This window comes from Lycorma delicatula, chromosome 6, assembly GCF_047948215.1.
Source record: "Lycorma delicatula isolate Av1 chromosome 6, ASM4794821v1, whole genome shotgun sequence".
NCBI classification, from domain to species: Eukaryota; Metazoa; Arthropoda; class Insecta; order Hemiptera; family Fulgoridae; genus Lycorma; species Lycorma delicatula.
The window spans coordinates 23,556,238-23,575,054 of NC_134460.1; the positions used below are offsets into that span (position 1 = coordinate 23,556,238).

An 18,817-nucleotide genomic window follows, 5' to 3' on the forward strand; every position below is an offset into this window, starting at 1 on the left:
TATTTAAGAGAGCATCTTAAAAACTGCAAATGCAATTATTATTTTTAACAGATGGTTAAGTTTAAATATTTTTAGAGCGCTAGAAACTTTATGATTCTCAATATGGGTGGTAGGTAAAAAATTTTGAGAATCAATGATTTAAATGAATGTTATATATAAAAGAAGAATAGGGGGAAAAACTGATTCATTAAACTCCCATCTTTTATTCCCTTAAAAATCTCAATTCTAGTTTTAATTCTCTTAATACAATTTTTTACATTTAATTTTAATTGATGAGTATATATTACATTTAAAGTTTGACTACCAGTTCAGAATAATGAAACTCTTTCTTTCAAAATGCCATATGCAGCTATTACTATTTCATTCCTATTTATTACTGGAAGGAGCCAATAATTAGTTACAAATGACTTTGAAGAAAAATTACATTATTCTTAAACTCAATTATTAATAATTTTAGTTTTATGTTATTTTTGTCATGCCCTTCAATGAATAAATGCACTATGCATTTTACAAAAGCATTATTACAAATTTGAGTTTATAAATAAAGTTTTTGAGGGTTACATATATATCATTTGTGTGAGGAAGAAAATGTTCAAGCATTTCTTCAAGTACAAATATTGAACCCTTTAAACAAACCATTAAAATAGATAGCTGGGATGGGTAAATAATTTTAGCAACAATAACCAGTATGCATTAATATTAAAAATAATTATTAACACGGAAAGTAGAGCTAACAACAGGCATGAATAATAAAACGAAAATTTGACCACGGGCACAAAAAAATAATATTAAAGTTTCAAATAAAAGATACATCTAAATTGACTATAAACATGACGTCTTAAAAATTACTTACGGTTTTATATTATTTAGATAACACAATTAGTATTTAGTAAAAAAGTGAAAATAATTAATGTAAAATGGGTTTCAAAACTCACATTCATATTGTGTACAATTAAGAAAATTAACTATATGTCGTTCATTACATACTTTTAGTAGAAAACCTCCGAGCAAAATAGTATTTCATTTATCGCAGAAACAGTAAGCATTCAAATAAGATTATTAGAACTAACAAATCAATCCACATCATTAAATTAAATATTAACCGTTAAGAGTACGTTAGAAAGGACGCTAACTGGGCACATCCATGTTAAGTAATGAATTTTACGCGTTCTCACGTTGCTTACAAAAAACTATCTTAATCTACCGCCATTTTTATGCGATTTTTAAAATCTACGCGGGAAACAAATCAAGTTAAAGTCTTAAAAACAATATTATTCTGGAACTTATCAAAACCTAATAAAGAAGACAGATTAAATAAAAATATTATACTTACATTATTTATTCACACCAATTCATTATCTTTTTTCTATTTACAATCACAGTTTGGATAATTTTCTTGGAATATCCTTTCATTATTTACAAACTAATAGCCTGCGTTGTCAGTTTTAATTCTATTATTGAATTTATCACAGAAAAAAAAAACATTGATATTTATTATACTTCCATCAAATTATTTAGTATGGATTATATATGTATCTGTTTGATATTCTCTTACCTATTGTTTTTTATGATGGTATGTTACTTAATTAATGCATTCTATTACTACAAACCTGTAAATAACTTAGTTATCAGTTTTATATTAATTTATTATAACATTTAGCTATGTTAATTTACTATTTTTATAAACATGTTTGTTATTAAAATATATACACATTTATATATACTCCAGCTGGTCAGAGATGCCTGTGTTCGTTTGACCATCTAGCCAGAAGGCTCCCCCCTGGACTCACTATGTGTTCACTATCCAAATGGATGCAAGAAAAATAAATATTTTACAGATATTCATTAAAAAAAAAAATGAGTTATTTTAAGTAAAAGGATTAATTTTTGTTTCTTTAATGAATACCTTCAAATCAAAATTTCACTCCCAAAGGAGCTAGAGCCTTGATCTATGGCTAAAAACCTTCCCCAGGATAACACGTATGTACAATACAAATTTGAAAGCAATCAGTCACTTGGTTCTCAACTGATGCTGTTGCAGACCAAACTATATATATATATGTTAGTACGTTGTCTACCCATTCCTGTATATGTATTTATATGTACAGCAAAATATTTATTTAATACCATTAAGTTTACATTACTGTAACATAAATATGCTCAAAATCACAAGAAGTCTATGTTTTAGCCCTAGTGAACTTGCAATAAAGTATCTGAACTTAATTTACCATTCCATCTTTCCTAAATTGTTCTTAAGCTGACTGAGATAGTGCTTAAGGGCTATTGTTTCCTTTACAAAAGGTTGAGTGTCTGCTTGTAAAAATGAAACTTATCCTAGAGTCATTTATCCAGTCGTGTTTAGCACTTGTCAGGACAACATCCTCGGCTCCGCAAGTTGTCGTGATTAGTATTTGTTGTAAATAACATGGCTCAACTCCGCCAGTGTATCATAAAAATAAATTTGTATTTATTATGTCTTATAGTTTAGTGAACAGTGTCATTAAATATCCGTTACCTTACATATCAAGTATCTTCATTCATGTACCGGTTCATGGGATTGTTCCAGCCCTAGCATTATACTAAACAGTACACTACTTGCAAATCAACATAAATTTTTTACCTAAACGGTATAATCCTATCATTCATTAAACCCAACATTTATTTTAATTTTCCTAAGTAAACCCCAAATTTTTATGGTGCTCCAATTTCAATATTTCTTTAGTTTCCTATTTCTCCCAGTTACTTCCTTTTTACTTTACAAATAACAGAGTTTCTTATATTGTAGCAATGAAAACACAGTAGTTTGCGTATGATTGGATGAAATATCACAATTCATTATTATAATAAACATGTTTATTTTTAAACCATCATAAATAATTTTGTCCACATCTACAATTCATCCATTTTTGCGATGCAAGAGCCATTTTTTGTAACCATTAATCCTACTTAATTGCAATGAAAGTCTTTTTTAATTTATTCTAGTCTCATACATTTTTGCATAAGCTTGCAGTTACAATTTCTTCTATTGATGTGTTTTGTTTTTCCTTTCTTCCCAATATTTCTAAGTGCATATGCTTACTTTCTTCACTCCATTTTAAATCTGTATTTGATGTTTACTCTTCAATTTGAGGATCCTTTAATCAATCTTTATAATAAAGAGATGAGGAGGTATTCAATGAAAACCTTTTATTTTGCTAATATTTCTACTATTGTTTTAATGGTCATTGTTTTATGAGTCAAATTTTCTTCTTAGTTTTTAACATCTATTTAGAACAAAAGAGTATTCTGTAATAATTTTACTCTAAGATAAAAGAAAATATAAGACATATAGTAATTCATGAGTGATGTTAGAAATCGGTTTAAACAGGAATTGTGACTTACTACTTACAGAAATATAAATGCCTTATCTTATTTATTTTGTTTTTACGTCCTTGTATGAAGTACAAGGAAGTATTTTACTAGCAAAAAATTTCAGATTTCAGCCGAAGTATCCATTTTACCATCCCTGAATTCATTTTGACTAGTTTCAGCATGACATCTGTATGTACGTATCTTGCTAATAGTTTTTTAGTTACATGAGAATGTTGAAATTTTGGATTTAGGACTGTTGTACATCTAGTTGTGCACCTCCCCTCCCTTTTGATTGCAATCAACTGGACTAAAAGTGTCCAAAATAAGCCCAAAATTCAAAACATTTGGATTTTGAACTTTTTCTCAATTGCAGTAATTAATCCTGATTGAAGGATTTTCAACGATGTATCATAAGTGGTACTTATTTTCATTAGTTCCAGAGTTATATCCCAATAAAATTTTAATTAATGAAATATTTGGGAAAAGGAAAAGGGGAAGGAACATCGGTTCATATCCAATGACTTCATTTACTTCTTTTTTAAAAATTTAAATACATTGATTTATTAATAATTATTAACTTCCGATTGTAAAAAAATATATGTAATTTAACAGGCATACAAGGAAGTCGCACAGTGTCCACATCACATTTTTTGAAATCACCTTAAAATCTCTTAATTTGAATTTTATCATTTCACTGATTATAAATACGTTTCAAGAATTTTGATTTAACATATAGACTCCAAGCTTGTGACTGGGAATATGAAATGAACATTTGTATAAAAAATGACATCTCTAAACAGAATTTGAACCCAGGACCTCCAGATGAAAGGCCGAGACACTAATACTCCACCATGAAGATTATTTGATTAAATGTTTTCCTAATAAAATAAATAATAGTTTTTCCTAAAAGAAAAGTACAATTTTTTTTAAAGTAAATATTTTATTTCATTCCATTTTAACGGTTGACTGTATTTCAATCCAAAGAGAATTAAATGAAGGAAAAACTTTATATCTTAAAACACTGTCTAAACTTTATAGCTTTAAAAATACTAAAAATAACTTGACGATTAATTTTCAAACTTCAACGAAATTAGTCTTCCAAAGACCTCATGTAATAATTATCAGTTCCTACTTCAGCTCAGTTAGTGGTGGTACTACATTAATGTCATCTATCTTAAAAAGCGTTTTTAGTATGTAGTTAAACAATATATTTTATCTATATTATGTTTGTTAATTTAACATCTTGGTTTTGTCATGTTTAGTGTGTTTAAAATTTCACAATTGTTGCAATGTACTTTGATCTTGATTTATTATATTTTGTGTCAAATTTATCTGTCATAGTTATAATGTATTTATATATGTTCTATTTGTATGAATTGATTTTCAAAGTTATTCAAAATTATTCATAAAACTGACGTACTTTCATTAAAATTTTATTCATACAATAAATTCACTGGAAAGTTTTAAACACCAAATTACATTACATACAATGCATGAGTAATAAATTAAAAAAAATAATGAACTGACTTTACTGCTATAAAATAGCAATTAGATTTTTAGAAACTAAAATGGTAAAATATATTACTGACTAAGTACAAAATAAGAATTTGTTTTTTAAGTATGTAAAGTGATTATGAAAATACAAATGAAACTGCACCACAATATTAAGTTTAATAAAAATAGTAATTTATATGTAAAATGCGCCAAACTTAATCAAGGGTAGTACATAAAATCATCAATGCCAGAACAAAATGAACTACTACCAGCAATGCTGGCCTGAGAATAAGGGGTTTTTAAAGCTTCAACTACAGCTCTAACCCAAATAGCAACAGTATGAGCACCTGGATCTGGTAACAAGTTCTGTTGTTGAAATTTTGTATCTGTTACTTCCCAGTTTTGAAATTCAGCAGCTTCTGCGACATCAGTCTAGACAGACAACACACAATGTTTATAAAGTTTCAACATTCTGACTATAAAACTACACATATGAATTATAGTTATATAAGTATTCCAGGTCAATTAAAATGCAGCTTACATGAAGCAACTAGTAGCAAAATCCAGCTAAACAAAAATTAAAAAAAAAATACAATCTGGCAGAAAAATGAGATATATTTTAAAATTGTATGTCAAAACGTTCTATAAATATCATCATCGCAATGGAAGATTCAGTAAAAATTGTGTCATAACATTAATAAGTATCTCAGCAGATTAAATCCTAGCAGCAAAATAGATAATTAATTTTTTTATCAAAAATTAATTATCAGTTACTGCTTATTTGTTATCTTTATTTAACTTAAATTATTCAAAAATCTATGTTTATAAATATATTCAAATAAGCTCTCAGAGCAGTAGTTTCATTGCCCACCAACAAATTATAATAGCAGCAGAATAATTAATTTTATTTCCATGACAGATTATCTCGATCATGGAAATAAAACGTAGCTTTAGTTTTAATAAATAAATATATATGTATAATCTGATAAAACAGAGAACTCTAAGAAAGCACTTAAAGAATTTAATGAATAAAAAAAGTTATAGAAATTAATTTTCAATAAATAATCTTCATAACTTCATTAATTATAATGACTTGTTACAAACATTGCTGCTGCATCTAGCAAGTTCTGCAGCCAATTCACAGTATGTACTTGCACAATTGTGAATCCAAATCAATGGGTGCCCATCCTGACAAAAGAAATATCATGTCAACAAAATATTATGTAAAAAAATTACACTTACACCCCATTAAAAAACTTAATCGTGTATAAAAATCTAAAATGGATCTTTAATATTGCAAATATTTTTTACTTAATACTCCTATACTAATAGAAAGGGTGCTATACTGCTTACTACTACTGTCATTATGTCATTAGTTAGCTCAATTAATTATTGAATAACCATCATTTTGAACAAATGAAAAATGTAAATTTAGACACAAAATTTGTTAAGCACTGCAACAACTTCAATAACTATAACTTCAATAATAAAGCAGAATAATAACAACAATAATAATAATGAAGATTGATGATGTTACTTTCAAGCGTTTTTGAGTTGCCGCTAGAAGAAAGATATTAGATGCGAAATGGTCTAGCTGCGAGAAATACATATTAGCAATACAAAAATCCATCCCAGTCATGGATGTATGGAGGAAAATCTGAACAATTGCAGGTAAATCAGTATTCAATCCCCCTAACATGTATAGAGCACAAAGGGGAATTAATCTGCAACAGAAGAAATTTCTAATGCTATGGCCACACAGTATGCTCATGTAGTAAACCACCAGCTAGCCAGAAGCTTTTCTTTTGAAATGACAAGAGGAGAATATGATCTTAATTTCAACACAAACTCAGATTATGCCTACAACTCACCATTCATGATGAGTGAACTGCAATCTAGCATCCAGGTGCTAAAGACATGGCAACATCATTAGATAATATTCCTTACAATATACTGCATTGACTACCAAACACAGTACTGACAAGATTACTAAATATGTATAATGACATTTGGACACAGGAAAATTATCCCAAGGTTTGGAAAGAGGCTGTTGTCATCCCTCTCTTTAAATCTAGCAAAGATCCCCTGAAAATGGAAAACTGCCACCCCGTGTCTTTAATATGCTGTTTAACAAAATTAGTGAAAAAAATGGTCAACTACTGGCTCACATGGTGTCTTAAAAAACACAATCTCTCACAAGTACACCAATGTGGGTATCGTAGACATAATCCAACCACTGATCATTTGGTATATCTGTAAAACACCATTCAAAATTATTTTGTCCAAAGGAAGCACATGCTTGCTCTGTTCTTCGATTTAGAGAAAGCTTTTGATAAAACTTGTAGATTCAACACTCTCAGCCGACTGCATGAATGGAAATTTAGAGGAAACTTGCCCAAATTCACTTTCAGCTTTCTCAAAGACAAAACTTTTCAAGTTAATGTGTCAGGTAGTCACAGTCAAACCAACATGAGCTTGAAAATGTGGTATCGCAGGCATCTCTTCTTAGTGGTACCCTATTTGTCATTGCCATCAATGGCATATTTGATGTTATAAAACAGGCCTGGCCAGTCCAGGCCTGTGGTTTAACCCGCCACTTTGATGACATGTTATGTTACAGCAGGCAGCACTTTAGGTAAACATGATTTTTTTTAAATGTAATACAAATAGAAAATGAATAAAAGTTTGTTGTTATACTATGATTCAATATAATTAACTCTCCAGTCTTAATTAATGAGATATCTGTTTATCCTTTCTTTCACTTAATGTTTGTGAACCTATATTTATGTTCAAGTTACACATCTTAGCTGGTTTTCTAAATTGGCATCAGTTAATGAACTCTTTGTAAATTTCATCTTCAAAAAATATGTTTCACAAACACATGTGGAGCCAAAAGCATTACAACTCGTGCAAAATATCTTAAGTTGGAGTATCTCTCAGATGTAATATAAGTATTGTAAAAATTAATTTTTGATGTGGATGCAAAAATTTGTTTCATTTCATTGTTGCACTGTAACTCAATTAACTCCATTTGCATATTTACAGGAACACTGTTGATTTCATCAACATGAAATGGGCATGAAAATATTTCAAACATTTTATCACATTATGCTAATTCTGAGAAACGACAATCAAATGCAGTTATAAGTTTCTTTATTCATTAGCACATTTAGAGAAATTCTTAGGTTGGCTTTTTTGGGAAGTTATTTAACAGTGGAAAATGTTGAGGAATATTTTAAGCTTTGATGAAATTAGAAGTATCGATTATTAAATTATCTGCCCTTGCAACTCCTTATTTAGCTGATTAAATTTTTCTGTTATATCCACTAAAAAACATAGGTCTAACAGCCAATCATCATCACTTAATTCAGGAACAGATTCTTGTTTCTCGTTCATAAACATATCTATTTCCTCCCATAAATAAAAAAATCTTTTTAAACATTTTCCACAACTTAGCCATCTAACATTGATAAAAATATGATATCACCACATTCAGTATATAATTTTCTAAGGAATTCTTTGAACTGCCGATGCTGAAGAGCATGTGAACGAACGTAATTTACTATCTTTATAACTACACACTGTGTACGTTCATAATGTGATTCATGGATAATTTTCGAGCCCATAAATTTTGTTAATTTATCAAAGAGTGAATAATAAAAATATGCCTGGTTTTAATGCCTGCAATCTAGCTTATATAAGTAATTTCAGAGCTCCCTTATTATTACCTTACAAAACAGATGCTCCATCTGTTGTTAATCTGGAAAGAGCCTTAAAATGTAAGCTAAACATTTTATAATCACCTGGAAAACATCTTCTCCTTTAGTTCTGTCTTTTAAATTTAAAAGATTTAACATTTCTTCTGTCACTTGTAATGAATTATCCACACTGTGAGTAAATATCACAAATTGAGATGTGTCTGAGATATCTGTACTTTAATCAAATGTGTGTTAATTATTTTTATAATTAAGTAAGTATTTCTGTAATATTTCAGTTTATTTTCATTCATTAAAACATTCTGAATTTTATAATGAATAAAAATCAGGCTTGTAAAAATTCTCCAAATATTTTTTCTTACGTTTGTGGAAAATTCACCACAAAAACTGAACAAAAACCAGTATCAATCTGCTGAAAACTTCTTACAAACATTATTTTGACTGTCTCTTGGGAGGCAAAGATAAATCCTGGGCTCCACATGTAGCATGTGCTATATTAAACCAACTTGATGGTTAAAGGGAAAAAAGAGCATTTGCCTTTTGGTGTACCTATGATTTGGCAACAGCCCATTAACTAACCATTATAAAGACTGCTATTTTTTCTTAACAAATATTACTGGTTTCCATTCAAACAATAAAACCAGTATTGCATACCCAAATGTTCATTCAGCTATGAAATCATTACTTCATGATGTTGATTTACAGATTCCGATCACTCCAACTTCTTGGAAAGGAATTTCTGATTCCCCAGAAAGCTCAACTAATGAATCTTCAACTTAATGTAATTAATAGATATTAATTACATTCCAGAAGAATTAAATATTGAACCTCACCTCATCACACAAGTATAACAGAGTGACCTAATTCATGACTTGTATTTGTCGAAAAAACATGCAGAACTCCTACGTTCACATCTTAAAGGATGAATTTTCTTAAAAAAGGATACTAAAATTTCAGTATATAGAAACAAAAATTTTCTGGTATATATTATGTGTAAATATATACATTTTTATACAAATAAAACATTTATCTATAATCTAAGCAGACAGTTCTTCCTGAATAGCTTTTCACATTTTTCATGCATTTTATATTTCTTTGTTGTAGTACTATTCAACCAGTCAGGTATATATCTCTGTTAATTAGAGATGCCCAAGAATTAATTTTGTCTTTTATGGTTTTCAAACAAGCTGTTTTGAACTTCCACATTATTTCATAAATGAGTTCAATAATTTTTCAGAGAGTAACATACTGAAATTTTGAATTGTGATAATTATTTATGATTGATTACATACAAGGTCTGTAAATAAAGTAATGAGACTGGTTCGGTAAAACTTCTTATATGGTTTTCCTACTTTTCATAGCAGGGTTGGAACTCAGAAACCAGAAGAATATCCTTCAGATGGTCAGTTACATTTTTTTTGTTTTCACTGTCTAAAATTGGTGTCCTTTGAGTTGGTTTTTAAAGTTGGGAACAGGAAAAAGTCACAGGGACTCAAGTCAGGTGAATAAGGTGGTTGAGAAACTACAGGAATGTTTTTCTTTGCCAAAAACTCATTAACTGAGAGTACAGTGTGACAAGATTCACTGTCATGAATCAAATCAAAACCATGCTAATTTTTTCTTCAATAATAATGGCATTGTCCATAAGGAGTCATTGCCTTCAGGACATACTGTAAATCAGTATGTTTACCAAGAAATTCTTGAAAGACTGTGGAAAAGAGTTGCCTGCGTGAGACCAGCCATCAAAGACAACTGGATGCTGCATCATGACAATACACCTTGTCACACTACATTCTCAATTAATGATTTTTTTGGCAAAGAAAAACATTCCTGTAGTTTCTCAACCACCTTATTCACCTGTCTTGAGTCCCTGTGAATTTTTCCTGTTCCCAACTAAACACCTCAAAGGACATCATTTTGGAACAATAGAAAACAAAAAAAAAACAATGTAACCGACCATCTGAAGGATATTCTTCCAGTTTCTGAGTTCCAATACTGCTATGAAAGCGGGAAAACCGTTTGAAGCATTTCGTGGCCTCCCAAGGGAACTATTTCGAAAGTGATAGAGTCCATGTATAATTGGATTGTAAATAAAAAGTTTTCCTGAACCAGTCTCATTACTTTATTTACAGACCTCGTATTTAATCCCTTGAGCTTTTGAAGAAAATCTACACTTCATAAGGTTTGACACGCATGCAAAGTATTTGTATGCCATTTAACTTTTAAAACTCTCTCTCCAATTAAAAAAAAAAAAATTGCAATAACACAAGGTTTGATTAATAATAATATTAATCTTACCAATAATGATAAATGACTTTATACATCATATCTGTATCATCAATCTCTACTACAGTGAACTGGATTATAATCATTATGAACTCTAAATACTCAACTTACAGTAGTTTAGCACTATCATAGTAATGACAGTGATTCAAGTGTATTTACACTTCTCAATGATTCATTGAGTATTTACATATATATATATATATATACATATATATATATATATAAACTAAATAAGATAGAAAATCATCCAAATTAATAGAAAATTTTCTAATGTAATTCATTAGGTCAACAACCAAACAAACAAAATAACAAAAGCAAAAGCAGAAAACCTCGACGTTTTGTCCAAGATGTAGGACTTTATCAATACAAACCACAAAAATCATATGATATATATATATAACACAAAATAAAATATGTATACACGCGCGCACACACACACACACACACACACACACACACACACACACACACACACACACACACACACACACACACACACACACACACACACACACACACACACACACACATATATATACACACACACACACACAAGTGTACTCTTGTTTTCCAATTTAGTTCCATGATGTTGAAAAAAATCATAATGTGGAATGTAACTACAGCACACTATTCTCATCAAGCTTTATTATCTGCAGTTAAATATAACTTTTTTTGACAACCTTCATATTCTACCTGGTATTAAAATAATTATAACATACTGTTAAGTCATATGAATCATGGTGAAACCTACTTACAGTACATGCACTTAAGATAATAACAATAGCTAAAAAAATATTACTTCAGAAGTAATTAAATAACCAAAATAGTGAAATAATGAGGGAGAATGTTGTTATAAAAGACAGCATATGCTGTACTGTCTTTTATAATATCATTCTCCTTTCAGGAATTACATGTAAATATATATATATATATATAAATACATATTTAATCTTACATAATTCTCTGGAGATTTCTTCAATGCTTCCAATACAGGATACAATGCATCTAACAAGGTTCTATTATACCTTTTAATTTTTCCATAAAATTCTATTGCCTCAATACCACTCTCTAAAGCATCAGTCCACATTTTTTCAGTCAGTTCTGACTGATGAAAATAACGCAGAAATGTCTAAAAATGAAATACAGCTTTATATGTAATGACTAGTATGTATTTAGAAAATCAATCCTAAATATATGATTTATTTTTTAGTAAGGATATTGAGATAAAGGTTGACATTCTTGTGATTACTGTTAATCACAATTAACAATTACTTTGTTTTTATTTATAAAAACCTTGGGTTTGGATTTCACATATATTTTACCAAAAAAGATAAAAAAATTAAATTATATATGAAAAACTAACACACTCTTAACAGATATGAAGCAGCTGAGACCAGCTGACGCATAAATCAGGACAGTATCTTAATAATACCAATTAGTGACCATAAGTAATAACATACCAATCAAAAGATTCTTTAAAAAGATACAATTTAATCAAAGTAATTATGAGGTCTTGACTTTATGGGAATATTGATTTTCTTAAAAAAGCACTAAATTCTAATTTGATAAAACATTAAAAACTTATATTTTTGTGTCCCTTTCCAGAATATATCAAGGAAAACTGAGTTTTAAATCTTATACAAATTGAAATTGGATCTCAGTCAGACTGGTGTGAAACAGATTGAAAGTCAAAAGTCAGGTAATAGAGTCAAATTGCATGTTTGATTTTGCAAAAAAATTCTTTCATAGGTTAATAAACTAATTTTACCCTTCATTTCCAGTTTTAGAAAATATGCTATTCTGCAGATTTAATCTATTTCATGGGCAGACAGAATAGGAGGCATATAAACAGAAAGCACCTGGGTTAGAACATAAATTTTGCAGGAATTGTAATATCTTTTGTATATTATGTTTTGGATTTGCAGGAGAATAAGAAAAATATTAAGAGGGAAAAAAGATTTATAATGTTAATAGATTATTAAGATTTTAGAAAAGGAAGAAGTTATAAATAAATGAAGGTTCATGCTTTACAAAAACATAATACCATTTTCAATTTTACATTACGCAAGTGAATTCAGTAAGGGTGAATGTAACAACAGATGATATGTACATCTATAAGATGTAATATATATATGAGATATAATTTCTAATATTATAATTTTACTTAGATCTAATGGATTTGATTATTAATATGAGCAAGAACCAGAAAACAAATTAACTTCCACATATAGATAAAAGAATTGAGAAAGCAACATTTTATCTTTGACTAAACCGATTATTGTCAATTCTATTTATCACTGAACAGGGTTTCAAAACTACGCAATATTTATGAATTGAATCATTTTTAACCATTTTCTTAAACTTCCCCTAAATGAGAATTAGCATGCAACTTTATATTTTATAACCTATTTTTGTGAGCGATCTTCATTTCTAATAATTATTGTTTACTACTAATGTTGAAAAATGATTTTATTTCTCACAAAATAAAACAATTACAATACTCTTAGGAAAAAATATGGTACTATAATATGTAAAGGTAATAGGAAGATCTTGTAATATCTAACTTGTCTGTGAATATCCTTTATCGAGATAAAAGATGAGGAAAACAATATCTTTTACAAATCATTGGGTCAAATCTATTTTTTCAGAATAATATGAAGCTTGCAACAACAGATAGCAATGATCAGAATTAAAATAAGCTTGTTATTAAAAGATTTGGATCTTTTAATACTTGGATTTAATTGATCCAATTTTTGGATTAACGAGATCCATCAGTTAGTCTGATTTGATCAAGTACTAATAGATACAATGTAAAGGGAAGACAGAAATAGGCAGTGATCATACATTTTTAAGTAATACAAAAGATAAGAGAGAATTTGATACAGCAGCTAATATTACATTAGTAGTGAAATTATTGAATAATAATGTAGAAAGTTAGTTGAATTACAAATACAGAATAGGCTTATAGTACTACAAGAATAATTTGATAATAGGAAGGAACAAGATGTAATAAAGGACTCTTGGAAGCAATTTAAGGAAAAAATTTCATTAACATCTCAATAAGGTTTTGAAAGTGAAGCAAGAAGAAAAACAGTTTAATGACAAGGGTACAAAAACTGCTCAAAAAATTACTTAGTAGTAATTACTAAGTATACAATTGCACAATTTTACAAAAAAAATAAATAAATAAAATTCTTGTAAAATTGATTCTTTCCTCTAACATCATCTTTTTTCAAATCATAATTCAATAGTTGCTCATCTAATTTAATGTTACCTATCTCTAGAAAAAAATGTGTCTTGTCTTCTGTTATTTCGATAAGCATGACCAGAACCTACTTACTTCTACTTTCAATTTATATTTTCCAATCCAGTAAATATGTGGAAAGGATTCTGAGAAATTATGGTAAGAGAATAAAGGTAAAAACTAAATAAATAAGACAAAATCTTTGCTACCTTTCCTTCCAGAAAAACATGATAAACATCAAACTTTAATAAAGAACCAGCCACTAGGCTGGTCTAGTGGTTAACTCATTGTTGCAAATCAGTTGTTTAATAGGTGATTTTCTAAGTCTAGATTTTGAGATTCGAATCCTAATAAAAGTTAATTGGTTTTATATGGGATTCAATTAACCACACATCTCAGGAATGGCCAGCCTGAGCCTGTACCAGACTACAACTCATTTACATGTTACACATATCCTCATCTCATTGAGCTGTGGGGGCTTCATTACTGTTCAGAAGTTGAACAAATTGCAATGTACACATTTGGAAAAAAACTATGATAAGCAATAGCTGAAATAAATTAGAAGACAAGAGTACATTAAAAAAAAAAAAAATTTACAGAAACTTACTTAAAACTACACAGAGGTAGTGATTTTGATTGCTAATCATTATCAATGAAAAAAAAAAAAAAAATATTAACAGACATATGCTGTTCAACAAGTTGGTCATGCGTAAAGGATGTTGTTAATTTTTGAACACTCTAGGGTAATTATTTATCACCAAATTTGAACTTTAATCACTAATTTAAAAATTAAAAAACACATGTTTATTTTAAGGAAATGAAATCAAGTAACCTTTCCTAGCTTTTAAAAACTGAATCTGTAAATCAATCCAATTTTCCTCTATTTTCCTTAGATTTCTTATTATGGCTTAACAGAATTTTCGGATCATAATGGTACTACATAAATCACACTATTATAATTTACAAGACCACAAAGTGTGTTTGTGTTTAATACAATTTCAAAAGTATGAATTACAAGTGTATATAATAAATTATAATCCAGTGAACCAGTAGTTTCTTAGCATTTGGAGTCCGTTTGAATGAATAATTAATTAACTTCTTTTTTGCGCTCTAGAATTTTTTCATTCAAAAACCCAGTAGTAGTTTCTGGTCATATATTAATCCCATCTGGCCTTGATAATGATATCTATTTGTAACACATCTTGATACCCAACGGGTTGGTCTAGTGGTGAACTCGTCATTGCAAAGCAGCTGATTTTGTAGTTGAGAGTTCTAAGGTTCAAATCCTAGTAAATACAGTTACTAGTATTCAAATATTAGTATCTTGAATACCAGATCATGGACACTGGTATTCTTTGGTGGTTGGGTTTCAATTAACCACACATCTCAAGAATGGTTGACCTGAAACTGTACAAGACTACATTTTATCTGTGTTCATATATGTACATCATCCTCTGAAGTAGTATCTTAGAGAAAATTGTAAGATAATAGACAGTGAAAAGAAAAACAGATAAAACTGAATTCACAAGCCACACATCTTATCAGTGATAAGTCTCAAAAATTGGATTCAAAGTTTTTAAGAGGCCAGTGTTTTTCTTAAATAAATGTTGTGCATGACGGTAATAAAAATAATCTAACTACTTTTATGCTATTCATTAAATATCCAATTTTGATTTTTTTTCATATATGGCAAACCCAAGACTACATAGTGCATGTGATTTATGATAAAAATATGAAATATGACAAAAATATTGAAAATTCAGGGGTTTTTTTTCACTCAGAAAAAATTGCAATAGCATTATTGCAAAGCAGGAGATCAAGTTGACTGGGCTAGTATTGAGAGGAACTGTAAAAATGTGTTTTAAAAAAGTTTGCAGGAAAGAGGCATTGGGAAAATGTAACAGGTGGAATTTTGGAATGATAAAGAATACTACAATTGGAAGGTGAAGAAAGTATTGCAATACATAGTTACGAGAGGAAGCTAAAGAGTGAGTCGATAAACTGAATTTTCTTTTATAAGGCAAACAAAATAAAGTAACCAATACATGTTTTCATCATGTATTTTTCTCCAATATGGTTTTCCTCAGTCACAGATTTATCAGTATTCCTATGCTTAAGAAAGTTACTTTTTAAACTAGCATGCCTGTTGATTAACAAGATTAAAAATTAAACAAACAAATAAGTCTAATGTGTTTTCACAAAAGATAGATGATGAGAAAGATCTTAGCCAATGCACTGCAACTACTAACACCACTGTTCTGGTAAATTGTATAAAACATAAGCCTTATTTCATCATGACTATATACTACAAGACAACATTCATGATCTTTGCCTACTACCTCCTACAATTGATCATTCCCACTGTAGTATCATACCACAGAACAAACAGTGGATTCATATTGAAGGTGTGCTTAGTTTTCATGACACATATACAAAATACACCCATTTTTATGATATAAATAATTGTGAAGGATGTTTAATGACAAAACCTGAATTTAAAACTTAATAATTAAGAAGATAATTTTTAATGAATAATATGCAATTTTTACAAACCTGTGAAGCAGCATCAAAAAATAGTGCATAATAAGTGCCACATATGTTGGCAATATTAAGGCTAGATATTAAACTCAACTGTTGCAATAGTGCATAAGGACAATGAATTTTTAATCTATTTTCATAAAGCATTCTGTTAATATTTTCTGCAGCATTCTTCATATGCGTCCCAAAACGGCTCATATTGAAGTTAGCTCCCACTCTATTTATTTGTCCTTCGCAAGACATTAACGCCAAAGAAACATACTCCATTACTTTGAAAATTTTTTCTGTATCTGACTTTGATAAAATAGGGCCAAGTTCTTTTACCTCCATTTTATCATAATGAAACCTGCCTTGAACATGAATAGGTAAACTCTCAGGTTTATTACAATCGCTGTGAAAAATTTTTGGCCAAGCAGGTACTGCAGTTGGATAATCCAAATATTGAATAATTTTTTCATTTACCTTCATAACAGTAACTGAAAAACCATCTAAAATCTGACCTGTTGAAACTGTACCGATATATATTCTACAGATTTTTATTCCTTGATGCTTTAATTTATAACGCAATTCACTAACTAATGCATATATTTCTGAATTTTCCATAGACCCATAATTATTTAGTAATAATGCAATATTAGAATCTGGTCCTAATATTACAGAGTGGGGTGAATAAGTTCCATTAATGGTGTAACCAATTAAAGTAGCAGCTAAATCTTCAAGAGACTGAAATGAGTGAATTCCACCTTTTTCTTTACGATCCACCACATCACCTTTAATTTCAATCGTTCTTATCGATGATTCATGGCTAATGTCAGATGAGACCAAATCATGACCGGCAGAAAGCTTTGAAGAGCAACTATCGTCAAATTTTTTGTCAAGTACTTCATTTTTTACTTTTACAATATTACAAGTTATAGTAGATAAATGTGTACTACTGATATCAAAACAAAAATTATAAATTTCCTCCAGACAACAATTTCGCTCAGCCATAGCACCAGCAACTTTCCACACCATTGTTACACCACATAAACCTGTACGGCCATGTTGATTATCAACTAAACCAGAACTATCATCAGCAACAAAAATTATTTTAACAGGAAGTTTTTCTCGTAAAGCACATTCCACAGCTAAAATAAAATTTATTTTTGTAAATGGATGATTTGGTACAATCAACAAAATACCATAAGGATTTCCAACCCCTAACTCTCTAATTGCAGCTAAAATACTGGGGTATGGAGGTGAACAGAATTTGTCTCCTAGAACAATGGCAGTTAACATTCCAGGACCAACAAAACCAGTATACAGAGGTTCACTGCCTGCCCAACCACCAGACATAATTCTGACATGTTTTAATGTTTGGTAATCACGGCACATAAGAATTCTATAACCTTTTAATATCACCAATCCATTATTGGCAGTGGCCCATCCTTCTAAAGAGTAGTCGATTTGAGCATGAGGCTGAAAAATATCTGCAGACATATCAGCAGTGAAAATTTTCTCTTGTTGTGGTAATGAAGATGACATCTTGTTTACAATAGTAAAACTGTTTATGGATTTGTTTTTAAAAATGTGTTCACCAACATTCATATAATTTAATTACATCACAAAAATTTTAAAAAACCTGCAAAAGATAAATATATATAAATGTTGAGTTGTGTTTCCTTACTCTAGAAATATTTAAACAATGTTATTTTGTTAAAAATACTACCTAAGAGTGCAACTTATTATTCTATTATTATTCACAATTTCTAAATTATAAGGTGTTTTTTGTAATAAATTTTACTACTGAAACAGCAAATGTGATCATAATTCAAAAAAGATGTTTCCTATAAAAATTGTAACATTTATTTGCTTTAATCTTTTTAACTGAAACTTCCTTCCTAAATGCTGTTCTAAATGCGTAAATCTCAAAAATAAAACAGTTTCACTTGAAGTATCATTACAAGTGGAACTTGTGGTTAATAAGGAAAGGAGGGCACAGTTCAGACAATCTAATTCACGATTTTTTGAGTACGCAATTTTCAAATTCAAATTATTTGTTAAAAAACAAAGACACAGGTACAGCTATGGATTCAATTGAAGTACTGAGGACAATTTTTAATCTATTATTTTTCCTGAAATAATAGCATACGTAGTCTGTTCAGAAAATAACCGAACATTTTTAATTACGCGCCAATGTAGATATTTA

General features: G+C 29.4%; 2 protein-coding genes across 3 annotated transcripts in view; both read right to left on the reverse strand.

The window, feature by feature from the left end:
• Nucleotides 1–3,909: 3,909 nt before the first annotated feature.
• LOC142326732 (triokinase/FMN cyclase-like) lies at nucleotides 3,910–18,245 on the reverse strand. Of its 2 annotated transcripts, XM_075369383.1 has the most exons (3): nucleotides 16,645–18,245; nucleotides 11,803–11,976; nucleotides 3,912–5,277 (listed from the first exon to the last, which is right to left on the reverse strand). In XM_075369383.1, the coding sequence occupies exons 1-3, from the start codon at nucleotides 18,214–18,216 to the stop codon at nucleotides 5,065–5,067; spliced, it is 1,959 nt and encodes a 652-aa protein (XP_075225498.1). In that variant the 5' UTR covers nucleotides 18,217–18,245; the 3' UTR covers nucleotides 3,912–5,064. The 2 variants fall into 2 exon arrangements, with proteins under 2 accessions (XP_075225499.1, XP_075225498.1); XM_075369384.1 differs by lacking the exon at nucleotides 11,803–11,976 and having other exon boundaries at nucleotides 3,910–5,277.
• The window catches only part of LOC142326733 (folliculin-like), a 33,170-nt gene continuing 29,187 nt past the window's right edge, over nucleotides 14,835–18,817 (reverse strand). The window contains exon 6 of the mRNA XM_075369386.1: nucleotides 14,835–15,498. The gene's annotated coding sequence lies outside the window, so the exon portion shown is untranslated. The remainder of the gene's footprint in view (nucleotides 15,499–18,817) is intronic.

Bases quoted from the DNA above. Each gene is read 5' to 3' on its own strand.
- LOC142326732 (XM_075369383.1), bottom strand. From the start codon at position 18,216: ATGAATGTTGGTGAACACATTTTTAAAAACAAATCCATAAACAGTTTT. The intron at 11,977-16,644 runs GTTTGTAAAAAT...TTTCATTTTTAG, and splicing joins TTTTTGATGCTGCTTCACAG to ACATTTCTGCGTTATTTTCA. The intron at 5,278-11,802 runs GTAAGATTAAAT...TTGTCTGTCTAG, and splicing joins AGAAATCTCCAGAGAATTAT to ACTGATGTCGCAGAAGCTGC.